We start from the raw sequence: 16,205 nt of genomic DNA, 5'->3' as shown, positions 1-16,205 counted from the left end.
AATCAATTATCATCAGCACCTCCTCCGCAAACGTTTCTGTTGATTTCTAACGCTGCTTTTCCCCCACTAAGAGTCTTTGACATTGAGAAATATATGGATGTATTCAGAATAATAACTTCGGAATGGCCGCATATTTTTAAATGTTTTAAGAATTGTGGATTCAGAAATCTGACTGACTGGAGTGGAAGCTCGTTTCGGGGATTTTTAAAACTTTTTCGACATGTTCAGTTTTTGAAGAAGTTGTTCCAATGAGGTCAGGGTCAGACGTTTTTAATCAGAAGGGAATGCTCAACAAGGTTTTGATGCTTTTTCCTCATTTATATTGTCACGCTGTTCCAAATAAATTCTTTTTCTAGAGGTGGCAGAAGACAGAAGAAAGCTCCCTATGTCAGCTCTTCCTATGCCAATTTTATACAAAAGCGTCACCTTTGCTCTGTGCACGTTAGCGCTCCAATGTATCGCACAAATTTGAGGCAGTACAAATTTTTGTACATCGTCGCAGCCTCAGCTAGCTGTTCCTCATAACTTTCCTTGCTCTTCACACCGGCGGGAAATCGGAAATGATCAATCGCACAGCAGTCATCAGGCACCACAGAGAATAAAAGTTCCGTATGGACGGAGCACCAAGAACAAGCTGCGAGAACCCCCAAAACAGTCCTGGGGGAGAAAACAAACTTCTCCATTGTTGCAGAGCTCTCCAACTAAAGAGGCTCTATCGTCGTGGCTGGAGGATGATCCCATAGAAACGCTGTAGTATCACTTCGATTAGCAACCAAATGGCATTGATTATAGCAGGCATGTTGAAGGGTCGGCTACACGCTGGTGTCAGCCAATCAGATCGTGAGTGTGGAGCTAACACGTTAATCTGTGCGTCGAATAAATATCTTTGGACCTGAGTATGATTCAAGTATCACAATTTATTACAAAAACTATTTTTTTCCTCTGTCAGTGCTGCCATGCTTTAAGCATACAACAATATGGTATAAAATCTCAACCCAGGAGTAGGAAGGTAAAAGCAAAGGTCAGGGAAGCTAACACAGCATTTACAGAAGTTAAGACATGCTGTTACTGTACAGAGGACATTCCCAGGAAAACACAAACATCTGCAAAATGCCTCATTTCCACCAATGAACTGCATTTTACACCAAATAATCTAATCCAAACATATTCGGTGTTGGATGTGACACCTTTTTTTTGGGGAGGTGGGGGATGAATTCACAAGGAAGTGAAGGAAACACATTGGAAATAATAACAAATGTGCTGATCTATTCTTCTTTTGACAGCCCAAGGCACTCAGGCTTCAACGTTGGCAATAATAATCTTCACACAAAAATCACATCAAGCAGGTGGTGGTGGAGAAATGAAAGTGAGAGAGAAACAATGTTGTCGACTTCATAACGTCTTGAAAAAAATAAACCCAATCCCTTCTTTAAAGACATCCGCCTTGTCCCTTTTCACAGTGAAAATGACCGAGCCGTCCTGACCCAAACACAACTCTCTCCGCGCCGTTGGATCGCGTCACTTCTAGTCGCTTTTAGATGCTTTGCCGACATTTTGGGGATCTCTGAGACGCGTCTCCGAAGAGTCACGGCCACACCACAAGAGGAAGCTTGTTCTCCCGAAGCAGCGCGGAGTGCCTTAGCGTGTCCAGTAACGGTGAACCTGCCTCCCCACATAAAATTGCGGCGGAGGGAAAACTCTCAAGGGTCTGTGAATACTGCTCGAAATATCTAGATACAATCGTTTCCTTATCTTTCAAACTTCAAGGTTACCAAGCGACTCCCCCTGGCATTCAGTTGAGCTGGCGACAGGCTTCAAATGTCCACTTCGAGGCGCCGCCGTAAATTTCCAGGCTTGTCTCCATCCAGGCAAAAACGTTGCCCACCTGGGCTTTGCTGCTGCACGTTGCCAGATTATATATCTCCCCGACGGACAGTTTACGATCCCAGATGTGGAAATTCGCCAGGTCCCCTACGAAGGCCTGCGTGGCATCAAACCCTCCTCCGAGCATGTCCTGTGGTGAAGACAGATAGATTTAATCAAAGCTGATGGGATTCTCAAGCCTCAGGCTGCTACATGGACCGAAGCACCTGCGCAGATGATGTGAACCTTTTTTTAAAAAAAAAATGAAATTAAATGACGGTAATCTTCACTCCACTTGGATGCTTGATGAGATCTGGTTATATGTGATTAAACTAATAACACAAATTAAAGATGAAATTATAGACTCACTCTTCTTGCGTCACTGTTAAGCATATTAAACGCTACTTTATGGCTACTTTCCCATTCAGGTTTGGAGACTCAATGTGACTTCCTCCTCGGGGGGGGTCGTTCAGATCGGATTGGGCTACGACAGCAGCAGCAGCTACATTAGCATTGTGACATCACAGCAGCGTGATAAAACTTAGCGCGCCCCTATAGTAAGTGAATAAGAAGGGCACGAAGAGAAAAAAGGTCCCCTGGGTCACACGTGCCACCAGTATTCACAAAAATAGAAATGCGAGCGCCAACGAATCCTCTTCTGCCAAAATAGAATTGCGCCGTGCCTCAAATCCTCTCTCTGTGGTAATCCGCTGCATGTAAAAATGATTCATAGAGAGCTGATGACTCTGACAGCCAAAATAACCCCATCTGCCACCTGGAGGAGTTCAAATCTGCCGCAATGAAAAATGTACCTCAATTTTCTTTCTTTTTACTCTTCACACTTTGATGGCTTCCCGAACCCAAAAAGCACCTGAAGCAGATGTGTGTGTTTGTATCGTTGCCGTCGTTACCTGCTCCTGGCCGAGGATCAGCAGGCCCTGGGGCTTGATGGGATGATAGGGAGCCAGATTCTCCCCGCTCCCCCTCTTGACTCCATCCTGAAAAGCCTCCCAGACCCCATCGCGGGTGGTCCAGGTCACGCAGATGTGGTGCCACTTCCCGTCGTTAATGAGGAAAGGCAGCTTCGCCACCTGGAGGAAGTAAACGAGCACAAGCTGGAATCGCTTTCGAAAACTCAACGCGATGGCACCACCGCATGGGTTTCAAACGCACCTTATCGTTGATCAGGATCTCCATGGGGCTGTTCCCCCATTCTATGAGGACCAGCTCATTGGCTTGACCAGGAACGGCGTATGAGAACGGCGTGCCCACTCCGGGAGACGCATTGGATTTGAGCCACATGCACACGGTGAGGGCGTACATCTCCGGCAGACTCTTCTTCACTTTTGCGTACATGTAGTTGGTCCTCATGGGGAAGGTGAGCTGAAATTTATCCAGAGGTCTGTTTTCCCTTTGACCTGCGTGGAAAGAGGGAGAAATGAACAGGCTTTGGAGAGTGAAACCATTCTTTCATTCCTGCCACATGTCGGAGATTTAAAGAGGAATTATACATTACACAACAAATCCACAATCGTGACGCTCCAGATTTGCTTTAATCCCGCGTGGTAAGGCTGTCACAGGAGTATTGGAGATGGGTTTGTCAGGCTTCATCCCCTGATTTGTTCCTGCATCACACCCCTATACCAACGCGGGCGCTTCTTTTTCTGTCCCAAATGTATCCTTTATTTGCATTCTCTCCTCCCCCCAACAATGCTCTATTTGCGTATTGCAGCGATATTAATCCGGACCTTCACGTTTCGAGCAGAGTTAAACCGTTAAGTAAAACTGCCGAGGCCGTATTTTTGTCTTTTCCTCTCATGTCGGACTACCTTTCTCCAGGTCGGTGATCCTCTGGTGCAGAGAGGTGAGGGTGGACTCCACTCGGCCGCGCTGCTCCGTCTCGTTGCGCATCCCCAGCTTCCCCTCCTCGATGCTGTTTACCCGGGACAGCACCTGCTTCTCCAAGTCGTCGATCCTGCTCTGGAGCAGATCTTTCAGGCTGTTCGCCTGCGCCGACTTGTTACTTCTGCTGATTTGCTGTCGGGAGAAGCGTTTTGGGTCAACAGACCGTTTTGGATGTTGCTTTTTTTTTTTTTACCTTATCATTGGTTTTAATGTCTCATTTAAGCAACTTCCCGTGCGCTCGCGCGTCAGTGCGGAATTATAAACCACAGACATTCGTAAATTGTCTCTAAATCTGTAAAATATTTCATAGCTTTGCGCAAAGTCCCCCAAAGTGCCAAAAAGACAGAGAGACAGAGAGGGAGAGAGAGACACACGGAGAGAGAGAGGGAGGGAGAGACGATGATGAGAGAAAAAGGTTCCCCGCTGCCTACCTCCAGGTTTTCTAAGCGCTGCTTCAGCGACTGCAAAGTCTGCGAGAGCTGCGTCAAAGTGTCCGCGGGGCCCCTCGACACATCCCCCATCGTGTTTTTGGTGCCAGCCTCTTTCCTCCTGCCCCCGGGCCGCGCGTCCCCAGGCTCGGCGCCGCTCTGGCTCTCGCAGCGGGCCAACTTTGAGGTCAGCTCCCTGATGGTCTCCTTTTGGTTCATGATGGTCTCCTTTTGCTGCAGAACCGTCTCCCGCAGCTGAATGACGGTGCTCTTCAAGTCGTCCCCTGGCACGCTGTTCTGCAAAGTGGCCGCGCATATGTCCATGTTCTTGGGCACGGACGTGCAGATGAACTGCGTCTGTCCGCCGAAGTCTTGGGAAGAACTTTCCGAAAGCAGGCAAAGAAAGAGGAAAAGCCTCCAGCTGACGGCGCTCTTCGCGGCCTGCATGTCGGCGTCGGTGCGGGGCTGTGATTTGGCTCGGCTCGGCGCGCTTGTGTCCCCCCACCTGGTTGTATTACGCGTGTGGAAGCGCGGCCGCTTTTATACAGCGAGCCCGGTTCTGCGCAGAGATGCTTCACTGCATCACAGGGTGGGGGGGAGGAGGAGGAGGAGCGGAGGGAGGAAAAGCCGCGCCGTCCCTGTTTAATCGGCTCCAGAAACCGGCGTCATCCCTTCAAAAGATGAAAACCCATTTTGCTTTCAGGCTCCCACGTGTTAAATCTTTCATCGCTCTGAATATTTGTCATTTCTCCGTGTGTATTATTCATCTGGAAAACGCGTGTTTTGTGGACAAGGTGGAAGAGTGCCGGCGCCAGCTGTGGTGGTCTTTGCGCGTGTCCTCGCGCACGCGCGCCGGCGCAGAGTAGAAGCGGCAGCAGCGTGATTTCAGGTAATAAGGGGTGAGTCTGAACGCACCGTCACCGCAGAGGCGCGCTCACCTGTTAATGTCATCGTGACGCACAGAAGCCATGACTTTCCCTCTCTCCCTCCACTGCTGTATCATCAAACTTCTAAAATACTCATCTTCCCCCGAGTTATTTGCCTTATCTTTAATTCAAGAGGGAGAATTCCATTATTTTGTTCCTTGCCAAATCAGCTTTTATTTATGCGCCCTATAAAACCTGTCCAAATAAAATTGATTCCCATGGGGGGGGGGGGGGGAGGATGGGGACAAAAGGGTATTAGTTGGTGGAGGATTGATAAGTAAATAGTTAGTTGAAGTGCTGCAGAACCCACCGGAAGTGTTATGAGATCAAACGTGGCAAAACAACGTGGTGCTTTTAAGGGAATTAGAGTAAATCCTGCTCTCAGACAGCACCTTTACTCTCCTTAAAGATGTGCTGCCTGTTTATGCTCACATAAACAGCTTTCACACGTCAATAAATTGATGCTGCTGTAATCTCAAAGCACGTTACGCAAAGTGAAAAGACCTAAGAAGGTGTGACATAACTTATGTCGTGTTGGCTCTGAAGGATTATGGTCCATTTTAAATCAAGCAACATTTTTTAAGGGGAATTGAGAGGAGGGGGAGATTTAGGAACTCTTTTTGGGAGAGTGTTTTCAGGATGTAGATTAAACGTTTTAATGGATAAAATGGAAGAACATGAGGAAAAACACCACTCGCCACTCGAGCCTTTCAAAAATTCTGCAAATTCCTCTCGTCTGGTTGCCGTTAAGAGGCAGGAAGGTGTCAATATAATCAGAGGGTAGGAAAACAAATGCAAAAGAAAGGGTCCAGAAACACTGTGAGGTTCCACAGCACAGTTCTTCACGTCTGAGCAAACCACCGCCTCCTGCTTAAGGGTCCAAAATGATCAGAACAGCTGACGGAGCTGAAAGGATCGACCACGAGCTCTGCAGGTGGGCGCCCTGAGCACCCCGAATATCAGAGGTGAGTCGGCCTTCAAACCTGTCTGTAGGTGAATATTCAATTTGTCCACCACTACCTGTCGGACTTTGCTTTGTAGTTTAGTTCATTTCCTGTTTAATTGTGATAGTCTCATGATCTCATATTTCCTTCTATTTTAGAAAATTCCCCTTATGTATCTCACCTGTGTGTTGTTGTCCCCCCCCCCCCGGGTGTAAATAAGCCAGTCTGCCTGGTCATCGTGATGGTGCAGCATTTCTTACCCTGCGTTTTGACCTTTGTTCCTGGATCTTGAGATTTCTGCCTGCCTGGTTTTTGACTGAATAAAGATGCTGAGGACTGTTTTACCCCTGTGTGCTGCTGACAGTGTTGGCTCATTTCCTGGGACCTTCAAAACTCCTGTGACTTCTGCGACACAGGCGGCAGCAGATCTGTCCGGTTCAGTTTCCGACTGGCTTGCCGGATGGGGATGAGGTCTGGACTTTGAAGGGGGCCAGTAACTCCAATTCAAACAGGGACTAAAGAACCCTCTTCCTGTAACTGGGGTCTCATCACATGGCCGACACTGTCAGCTTAAATGTGTGGATTGTGTAACGCCCCTGTGGGGCCGCAGGAGCGTCACAGAACGTCCAAAGCTTTGCTCTCATTGTGAATTCATTGTTCAGCGCGTCGCCCACACAAGCGAGTCTCCGAGCCGCTGGCGTGAAGGAGAAAAAGCCTCCTCAGAAACACTCTGCACCTCGGCGGATCACCTCCGCCCCTCCTCTGCTCACTTCCCCTCCTACGGGCACGCGGTGGTGTGATCGAGCCGTACCTCCGAGCGCGTTGCCGTTGCGTCGCCTTTGCAGAGGCAAATGATTATTTTCCTCTGGAAGCCACAGTTTCACCCTGGAAGCACAACGACGGGAAGGGAAAAAAAAGAAAAAACAGCAACATGGTAGAAGCTATTGAATTTTAATGCTGTTGTGTTTTCCGCCACGCTGCCTTTGAAATAATAATAGGGTTTGAATGAGATGATTATTTGTCGGCAAAGACCTGGCGCTGGCCCTGATCCGTGGCGTCGGAGATGCTAATCTCACACCAGCAACAGCTGTTATGGCGCCCTTGTGCCGCGCGGCCTTGGGCCTCTCTGTCCACCTGCTGTGGTGAATATCTTTTTAATAATTCATTCAATCACTGCGCAAATTCATTCCCTGACGCTGCAGATCGATACTTTCAATCCCGGGCGCCCCGCCTCGGTTCTTTCTTCGGCCTTCTGCGCAGAACACTTGTGCTTATTTTAAACTTTTTTTTCACCGCGAGATCGTGTCGAACGTCTATTAAATAAACTCTTCACACGAGGCCGTTGATGACATAAAGGCCAGGCAGCGCTTTTTTATTTCCTAGGCACAAAAGAATGAAAACATGAAGCTGCGGCACATATAAAGAGTAATTCATCTGCAACGTCTAGTGTTCTGTGTAGCGTAGCATCCTTTATGCTCTCTCCTCACCTCCGCCGCGGCTCCTCTCTCGATGTAGGTTTCCAGTTGTTGCACAGCTGCCCTGCGACACCGAGGAGGGAGCGGAACGCCTGCTCCTGTTTCGGTTCTGCGATGGCTGACGTGTTTTTGGTGCCGTGGCTTCAGCTGCGTCACCTGCTGTTCAAACTCTGCCCTTGTGACAGAAGGATGTTCTCCAAAGAAGCGCTTCTATCGTCACACTGCAGAGGGATCGGGCTCTTTTCTGTGTGACGCTTCCGACCTTCAGAGGTCGCACGAGCGCAGCTACTGGGGTTAATTTAACATCCTAGTTTACAGATCCATACAGTTACACATCCATCATCCATCCACCATCTATCCATCCATCCATCCATCCATCCATCCATCCATCCATTCATCCATTCATCCATCCATCCATCCATTCATCCATTCATCCATTCATCCATCCACACATCCATCCATTCATCCATCCATCATCCATCCATCCATCCATCCACACATCCATCATCCATCCATCCACCATCTATCCATCCATCTATCCATCCATCCATCATCCATCCATCCATCCACCATCCATCCACACATCCATCATCCATCCATCCACCATTCATCTATCCATCCATCCATCATCCATCCATCCATCCACCATCCATCCATCCATCCATCATCCATCCATCCATCCATCCATACATACATCCACACATCCATCATCCATCCACCCATCCATCTACCCATCCATCCATCCATCCATCCATCCATACATACATACATACATACATACATACATACATCCACACATCCATCCATCCATCATCCATCCATCCATCCATCCATCAATCATCCATCCATACATACATACATCCATCCACACATCCATCAATCATCCATTCATCCATCCATCATCCATCCATCCATCCATCCATCCATCCATCCATCCATCCATCCATCATCCATCCATCCATCCATCCATCCATCCATCCATCCATCCATCCATCCATCCATCATCCATCCATCCATCCATCCATCCATCCATCCATCCATCCATCCATCCATCCACATACCATCCATCCATCATCATATGATTTCAAGATTTCTTCGTGTTTCTTGCTGCTGTCTCTTGCTCAGGGGTCAGACTCCTGTAAAGCGCCCAGAGATGTGACTATAACAGATGCCATATAAATAAAGTTGAATTAAAGTGCACCGAATTGAATTTCCATGGCAACCAGCTTCTACTGTAACATCGCAGCCAGCGTGTGCATGCCCAGAGCAGTCATGATAGATCTTCAACTATTGCTGTCCTAAAGCCTTTTTTAAAGGATGATTAGAACAAAGCCACAGGGACGTTTTCCTAATAATGTGACCGGTAGCTACACTTTAGCAGTTCATGCTAGCCGAAGCTAATGGTCACTAAAAGAGGGTTTCCTTCACAGGGAGCGATTGTTTCCTGCAGACATATAAAGATTTCACCAGTTCTATCAACACAGAGTTAAACTGCTTTTTTTGCATCACATTCTGGGGACATGTTCACTACACAGCTGCCATGTCAGGGTCAGTGGGACCACCAGGCAGTTAGTTACAGCCAGAAAAATGTCATGCAGCTGCCAGGGCTAAGTAAAAAAACACCCTGGGAGGCTAATTAAGACAAAGGAATTCCTCCAGATTACTGCGGTTTTTATTTATTTATTTCCGAATGGAGTCATTTCCTATGATTCCCCGCCTTTATGTTTTATTAAAGATTGATTAAGTTATGTTTCCCTCAGCAGGAGCAGCTTGAAATTAACGTAATGCATCATCCGGCGTGTGTTTACTGCGGCGCTTGTGATACTTAAGCTAAACGTTACCCGGATATATTCATGTGACGCTGTCATATTAAATATAAAAGACAGAAAACAAAAATTGCTACATGTGGAGTTAAAGATGGCCAGTCTCATTCTTTGAAAATGAATTTGGTGTTTTATTTCTCTGGTGAATGTGACGGAAAGCTTTATAATCTCCTATCTGTGTGTGGATAAACAGGGTCTTTGGGACGATACTGATTGCTTTTGTGCATTGGTGCATATTCTGATGATATTATATTAACTTTAATGACTTGCAGTTTCCTGCTTTTGCTGGTGTGTGTTTGCTTTTCTCTCACTCCAAAGTAATTTCTTGCTCTGGCAGAAATTACCTAAAAAACCCCACTTTCTGTAAAAACACACCAGTCACGCGGATATCATGAATCCCATAACTGAGAATCCATCCATAAGCCTTCTGACACTTGTGTTCCTATCCCATTTATGGGATACCGTGCAGCTTTATTCCGGCTCCTTCTCTCGGCTGCCGTCTCTCGGTCCCCTGGGTTGGCCGGACAGGCCCACATATCTATCGGAAGACTGTCAAAATGTTTGTGTTGCTCAGCTGGGGGGAACAGATAAGCTGGCTGCAGCCTGCTAACTCTGGGATCTGTGGGCTGTCCAGGTGCCTCAGTGGTTCAGTCTAGCTGTGGACATCTGTGCGCTGTTCAGAGTGTCTTATAAAACCATTTTCATCCTCTGTCTCTGGATCTATTCAGAGTTGCAGCAGGAGGACCAGCCGGTGGCCCTTTTGTTAGCATGCTGGATATCAGCGCTGTTAATGAGCGGGCAGCCAGTGACCCCACAGGGCTCGTCCCTGTGGGAACGTCCCTCAGGAGGAGGCTCTTCCTGGAGGAGCCGGGGAAGAGTTAACGCCTCAAATATGATACACAGACAACGCCTTCTACTGACACCCTGGACCACTGGCCTCATCTTAGGAGCTCAGGCTGGCTCAAGTAACTCCATCACCGCCTCAGCCGACCCCACTAGCACCACGGCCAAAGAGACGCCACCCATGCGAGGAGGCAGTGGGCGATCTGCCCCACAGGAGGAGCCGTATCCCTCACAAATAAAGAAATGGGGGAAAACATGTCAGCGCAGAGCTTCCATTTGCAGCTTCTGCCACATCACAAGGGGGGGGGAAAAGATAATATCTGACATTTTTATGGGTTGCCATTTCCATGAGCACAGTTTTGACTTCAACATCAGTTTTTCCAAAGGTGCATCGATGGGTGGAAGCCACTTAAGGAACACCGGTTCTGTTGTCTACTGCCTCCACTAACATAAGTGCTTCTTTCCATCCAAATAAGCCCAGATGGTTGTTACTTATGCAGCCTCTACATGTCAACTCTTTCTTCATAAAGCTGAACTTTAGGTTGTAATCAGTCGCCTCACATCCGACTCCAACCATGCGAGACCCTGTTGTGGGATGTTCCTCTCCTTTCTGCGTCGTCTGATCGTTTCCAGTTTCCATAAGTTCTCGACACTTTCACGCAGACGCAGTGTTGTTTACCACACAACATAAGGTATGCAAATGTTTGTGGGATGGCGTCCGTGGCGGCGAGCAGCTGGCCGGGCACGGGAGCTGTGTAGGTGTGAGCCTTCTGCTCGTGCACCAGGCGCACAAGCGTGACGCGCTGTCAAGAGCTGCAGTCTAATGAAGGCATGTGCACTTTTTTTCTTTCTTTTTGGAGGCGGATGACTGACTCGCTCAGTGCTCCAGCCTGGCAACATCTCTCTGCAGGTGCAGCTGAAAACATCACACCGCATATCACGCTCGGCGAGAGTGAAAGCAAAAGTTGGGTCTTACCGACTTATTAAGATTCAAACCTGCCCACACAAGCCTGCAGAAGGAAGATTCCTGCTGGAGCCACCGCAGACAATTACAGAAGTCATAAACAGGGGCGAAATATTTGCCACCGCCACTCGGATCAGCTCATTATGATGCAGATATTCGAAAAGCCGTGACAAGGCACGAAGTCTAAGATGGGTCTTAATTAAAAGGACCCTCATGAGTTTTAGAGCAGCGGAGTGAAGCGACTGTGCGAAAGAGCGGGTCTGAATGTCAGTGCTCTGTTGTGAGGACGACTCCAGATTTTAATCATCTTCCACTCATCAGAGGAGGGAAGCTCGGAGAGGAGAGAAGAGAAAACAGGCAGAAACAAAAAAATTTGCTTCATTTAATGATGCTTGTGTAGAGAACACAACAACCTCAAAACACACCATAATGCGTGTGTTTTACATCAGCTGGGTATTAGTTGGACATAAATGAGATGGTAGTAGCCCCGCCCCTTTTATTCAATTACAAACTTGATTGATATTAAAACAAATATCTCTTTTACCACAGGCCAAAAGTCCCGCTAAACCTGCAAACATTCGTATTTTTAGTTGGTGAAAATGGCTTTAATCAAGATTCGATCTTGGGGGAGACCCGGATTTTTAGCGGCCCTGGTTCAGATGTGAACGCTCCGTCCGGACTGACGTGGGGATTTGGGACCGTTTCCTGGTGACGATGGCTGGCGTAACCACCATCAGGCCTCCACCATCTGCCATCTCAGCCAAAAACTTCCTCCGTCCGCTGGGCGGAATTGTAACCCCCGGGTTTGCAAACCGCATTTGTGGTCCCAAAAGCTCCTTATGCCAACATTAAAAGATAGTTTTGGCTTATTTATTAATTGGGTTTTTTTCCTTCCTTTTGCCACCAGACAAACACGCAGATGTTAGAGGACTTGGGCCAGTAATGCTAATATGAATGATGCAAGACATCTAAACAAACACACATGAATATAAACAGCAGGAAACACTCTTTATCTGACCTGATAACTCAACTGGGCAGCAGCTGTACGTCAACGTAAGGCTGCCTAAAAGACGTTGCCCAAGCATCCATACATTATCTATGGGTAAGGCTGAGCCTGTACAAATATAGCCTTGTGTATCTCAGTGTGATGCTGGGAAAAGGCTGACGATAAAATGCCTGCACGCAAAGTCTCGGCCGCGTGCGCACAGTCACGTATCGTCAGCTCCAAGAGAACACTCTCTCCCCATTCAGAGATGCAGTTAAAAGCAAAAACAACGACGCTTCCTTATGTAATATACTGTAGGTAAAAGATACAGTTTTAGATGACGCTCGTGTCCTTGCTCTGGTGGCGCTCAGGTAATGTGTGACTAACTTTCATTACCCATTGTTGATCTATAATGCAGAGAGGCTGCGGGCGTTCGAGGCTTCCTGCCACGAGTGAGACGCAGCGGGCACGCCACATGCAGGTGAGGGCGGCTTCCACGTGAATTACAGGAGACGCATGGGGACGTTCATTTGACGCAATGTCTGACGAGGAGAATCGGAGGCCACAGCAGTGACGCACTATCTCTTCCATCAGGGTGGCTTCCTGGTTCCGCGTCTGTCCCGTTCCGTCGTCAGGAGAGGCGAGGTGAGGGATGCGATGAGGGTACCTGGGTATTCAATCACAACCACATTCACACTCTCGCAGGGACTCACGGCGCGTTTTGGGCTGCAGAATAGAAGAACAAGGGGAAATAGCCAAGGATTTCAATAAAATGGGTTTTTGTTGAGCTGAGGTCAGAAGTTAAATGGATCTCACTGGTGGGCTGCTGGGATGGTTCATGCTTGAGAGCATCAACTGTTGCATAAATCTGTGCCTCTCCTACATCGCTGCACCGGGACCCTTAAACGCCTGCATGTGTGCGTGTGTGTTCTAGCACACATTACATAGTGAGCAGAGGTGATTCTTGTGCATGTTCTCCCAACTGTAAAGGCCTGTTCGAGGATTATGGCTTGTTTTAAGGGTTCAGGGGGCTCAGGTTGGGGTTCTGTTAAAGTTCGGGTTGAACTATTTAGTCCACTTTGGGTTGGGGAACACATTACGGCAATGAAAGAGGTAGCAGTGTGTGTGTGTGTGTGTGTGTGTGTGTGTGTGTGTGTGTGTGTGTGTGTGTGTGTGTGTGTGTGAAGGAGTGGGATCAGTGCCTCAACATGAAGGCTCCTCCGCCAGAGAACACTCATCCTCGCCTCTGTGCAGAATAATAAAAATGTGTCGAAAAGTGCAGGGAAATATTTCTGTGCTCTCTGTGGGGAATCGAGCATAGACGGCAGCAGCCCCCCCCCCCCCCCCCCCCCCCATCTGTAAGGGTGCTGCTGTCGAAGCCTCATCCTCATCCTCATCCTCCCCTCTCGCTCTGGTTTGTCTTGTTAATTCGCTGGATGTTCCCCGCTGAAACCGCTGCACTCGCTTCTGTCAGAGCTTCACTCAGGCTGGAATCGGAGAGCCCCCTTTTGCCCAGTTACATCAATAATACAACTGAAGCAACCCCCTCCCACACACACACACACACACACACACCCACACACACAACCACTTGGGTCTAAAAATAGACCTCTTTTTTCGGGCTGAATAATTCATTTGGGCTCTCTGTTTCTCTACCCTTTCCTCTGACCCCTTTTTCAGTCTAAAGTCTTGAACAGGTGATACGTAAATATGTCAGCAAGCTTTCACACGCTTGTTTATTCCTCGTTAATGCTACGGCCGGCCAAGACTCCGGTTTTCCAGCCAACTCTTCTCCGAGCAGATGTGTGCACCTCAACGTGGGTCGATCAGGTCTTCTGATGTCCGGAGCCCTAAATTAATCTTACAGACATTTATTTTGCAAATGTTATTTTAGGTAGTGTCTCAATTTTACCAACCAACCAAATTTATCGCCTCTTCGAGGACGGCGTTGTGGCGTTTCAGACTGCTTTTCACATCTTTATTGATAAATTGATAAATGGACACCTCATTAGCATGAGGAAGACCTGTAGGTCTTTAGAACTTTCTGGAAATTAGCAGCTTTTATGCATTTTGAAAAGGAGCACGGGACACGTGGGATGTTGTAAACCCTGTAGTTTCCATTCCAGGCCACTAGTTGGTGGTGTATTTGTGCGATATGACGACATTTGCAGGGACACTTCCTTCTTCAGGCACACGGCAGCAATAAGAAGTAAAGAGATTTAAAATGGCAAACAGGCAACATGTTATTGGAGGTGCGTGTCGACTTATCAAGCTTTAGGTCCGGTTAGAAATACGATGGAGGCAACTTGAAGAAGAATAAGGACAAGAGGAATTGTATCTTATTCACTTTCAGTTTTGGCTTTTTTCAATGGTTTGTCCATAACCACGAAGACACCCTTAAAGGTGGTGCTGGAGGTCAGACTGGCTCCCGATCATCAACACCGCAGGCGCTACAGGTAGCATCCGTTTCCATTAGCGCGATAGATAACAGCAATGTGGAATCTCCCGGCTACAGAGCGCTGGTGTGTTTGTGCGAGTTGCGCCACATACATGCAGGTTCTGTGCATTCAGCCAACAGATTTCTCTCCTTTTGTGCTAGCCTCTACATAACACAGCTTATGCTATGCATACATTACAGGTGCGGCTGGAATCGGGTCTTTTCAGACATGTCTCACAGAAGATTGTTGTGAGAACTGGTGTCTTCCGTCTCCCACGTCTGCACTCTAAACTTATATTTTTAGTTATCTCGAAAATATAAAAACAGCAACGCGGTTCTTCCTGTTCCCGACAACGTCTTTGGATGCGCCTGTAAACACAACCCATCCTGTACCTAAACATTAAAATTTCAGCAGTGTCGTCAACTTCGGCATCTGGCCTCCCCCAGCCTGACTTTTTCCTTCACACGAGATCAAAAACTCGAAAAGTTCATTCAGTTTCTGACAATCTGGCAGGGTGGGAATCCTTTTTAGATTTTCTGTTTGTTTGTTTTAGCGGAGATGGGCTGGGAATGCATCAGGGAAATTACAGACTGCAGCTCAAATCGAGTTTGTCTGAACGGCTGCTGAGTTAAGACCGTTTAACTATCTGCCTATAATCAAGTTTCTCTTTCCCATTAAAATAATTATCTTTGCTTCATTCTTGCTCTTTCAATATGCAGTAGTTAGCCGCCGGCTTAAAAACTAGCCGTGCAGAGAGCTGAGATCCACTCGACCCGCTGATTTATCAGATGTTAAAGTTCCGAAAACAACTCCCAGGTTATTAAAATTAGTACTTAACGTGGTCTGGGTAGCTGACACCGAGAGCAGCCACAGCGAGAAGCAAATGTTCTGTTTATTGTTCATAAAAGTCTTAGAATCTAGACCAGGTTTTTGGACAAAGGTCAAGACGTCAAAATCCTTGAGCCTTCTGTTGCGTACTTAAAGCCGTTCCAGAATATTCTTCCATACGAACGTCAACGTTTCCGATCGAAGCTTGAAATAAATAGTGTCCCGTGTTTTACTGCCCATTAAAAGAATGAAAAAGATGTCACATGACCCCTGATTCCGCCCGTGGGGTCTAATGCTAGCATGCTAACTGTGTAACTGGGTGGTGATTGACATCACCAAAACCGTTAAGTTTAAAAGTTAATCTGTTCCAAAGAAGTAAAACTGCCTGAGCTGAGCGTTGAACCCGTCACATCTTCCCTCTGTATTTCTGTATTTCTGAGGAGCCGGAGTGTCTCACCTGCTCCTGTGCTGCCGGCTCAGGCAGCCGAGGGTCTTCCGGCTGTCAGAGGAAGCTTGTGTGATGAGTTCGCGCTGCGAGAAACGTCGCACTGATGCGGCGACGCTGCTGCCGACAGGCTCTCTGATAGCAGTTGTTTACGCTGTTAAAAGGCGACACATCAGGGCAGAAGCCGGGGAGCGAAGGCTCCTTGTGCTCCCGTACTGCTTCATAACTGGTGTAGGTGGTTTTGGGTTCGATTCCCACCTTCCTCTATGGGATTTGCTCACTCTCCAAAGTCAGGGTCTTAAAAACATGCCCATTCTTCTGAACCAGGATGCTAAACC

General features: G+C 47.6%; 1 protein-coding gene across 1 annotated transcript; it reads right to left on the bottom strand.

The window, feature by feature from the left end:
- Window positions 1-266: 266 nt before the first annotated feature.
- nptx1l (neuronal pentraxin 1 like) lies at window positions 267-4,729 on the bottom strand. The gene is made up of 5 exons (XM_011603836.2): window positions 4,200-4,729; window positions 3,693-3,900; window positions 3,037-3,281; window positions 2,775-2,954; window positions 267-2,014 (listed from the first exon to the last, which is right to left on the bottom strand). The coding sequence occupies exons 1-5, from the start codon at window positions 4,641-4,643 to the stop codon at window positions 1,793-1,795; spliced, it is 1,299 nt and encodes a 432-aa protein (XP_011602138.1). The 5' UTR covers window positions 4,644-4,729; the 3' UTR covers window positions 267-1,792.
- Window positions 4,730-16,205: the final 11,476 nt, after the last annotated feature.

The sequence above is a fragment of the Takifugu rubripes genome, chromosome 5 (genome assembly GCF_901000725.2).
Source record: "Takifugu rubripes chromosome 5, fTakRub1.2, whole genome shotgun sequence".
NCBI lineage: Eukaryota > Metazoa > Chordata > Actinopteri > Tetraodontiformes > Tetraodontidae > Takifugu > Takifugu rubripes.
The sequence above is the reverse complement of the archived record's forward strand: the minus strand, read 5'-3'. Positions and strand labels throughout refer to the sequence as shown.

What these genes read in the sequence shown, in the direction of transcription:
- nptx1l (XM_011603836.2), bottom strand. Translation starts at nt 4,643, where the DNA reads ATGCAGGCCGCGAAGAGCGCCGTCAGCTGGAGGCTTTTCCTCTTTCTT. An exon ending in AGCGCTTAGAAAACCTGGAG is followed by an intron (nt 3,901 to 4,199) that starts GTAGGCAGCGGG and finishes TTCTCCCGACAG; the next exon opens with CAAATCAGCAGAAGTAACAA. An exon ending in AGATCCTGATCAACGATAAG is followed by an intron (nt 2,955 to 3,036) that starts GTGCGTTTGAAA and finishes TACTTCCTCCAG; the next exon opens with GTGGCGAAGCTGCCTTTCCT.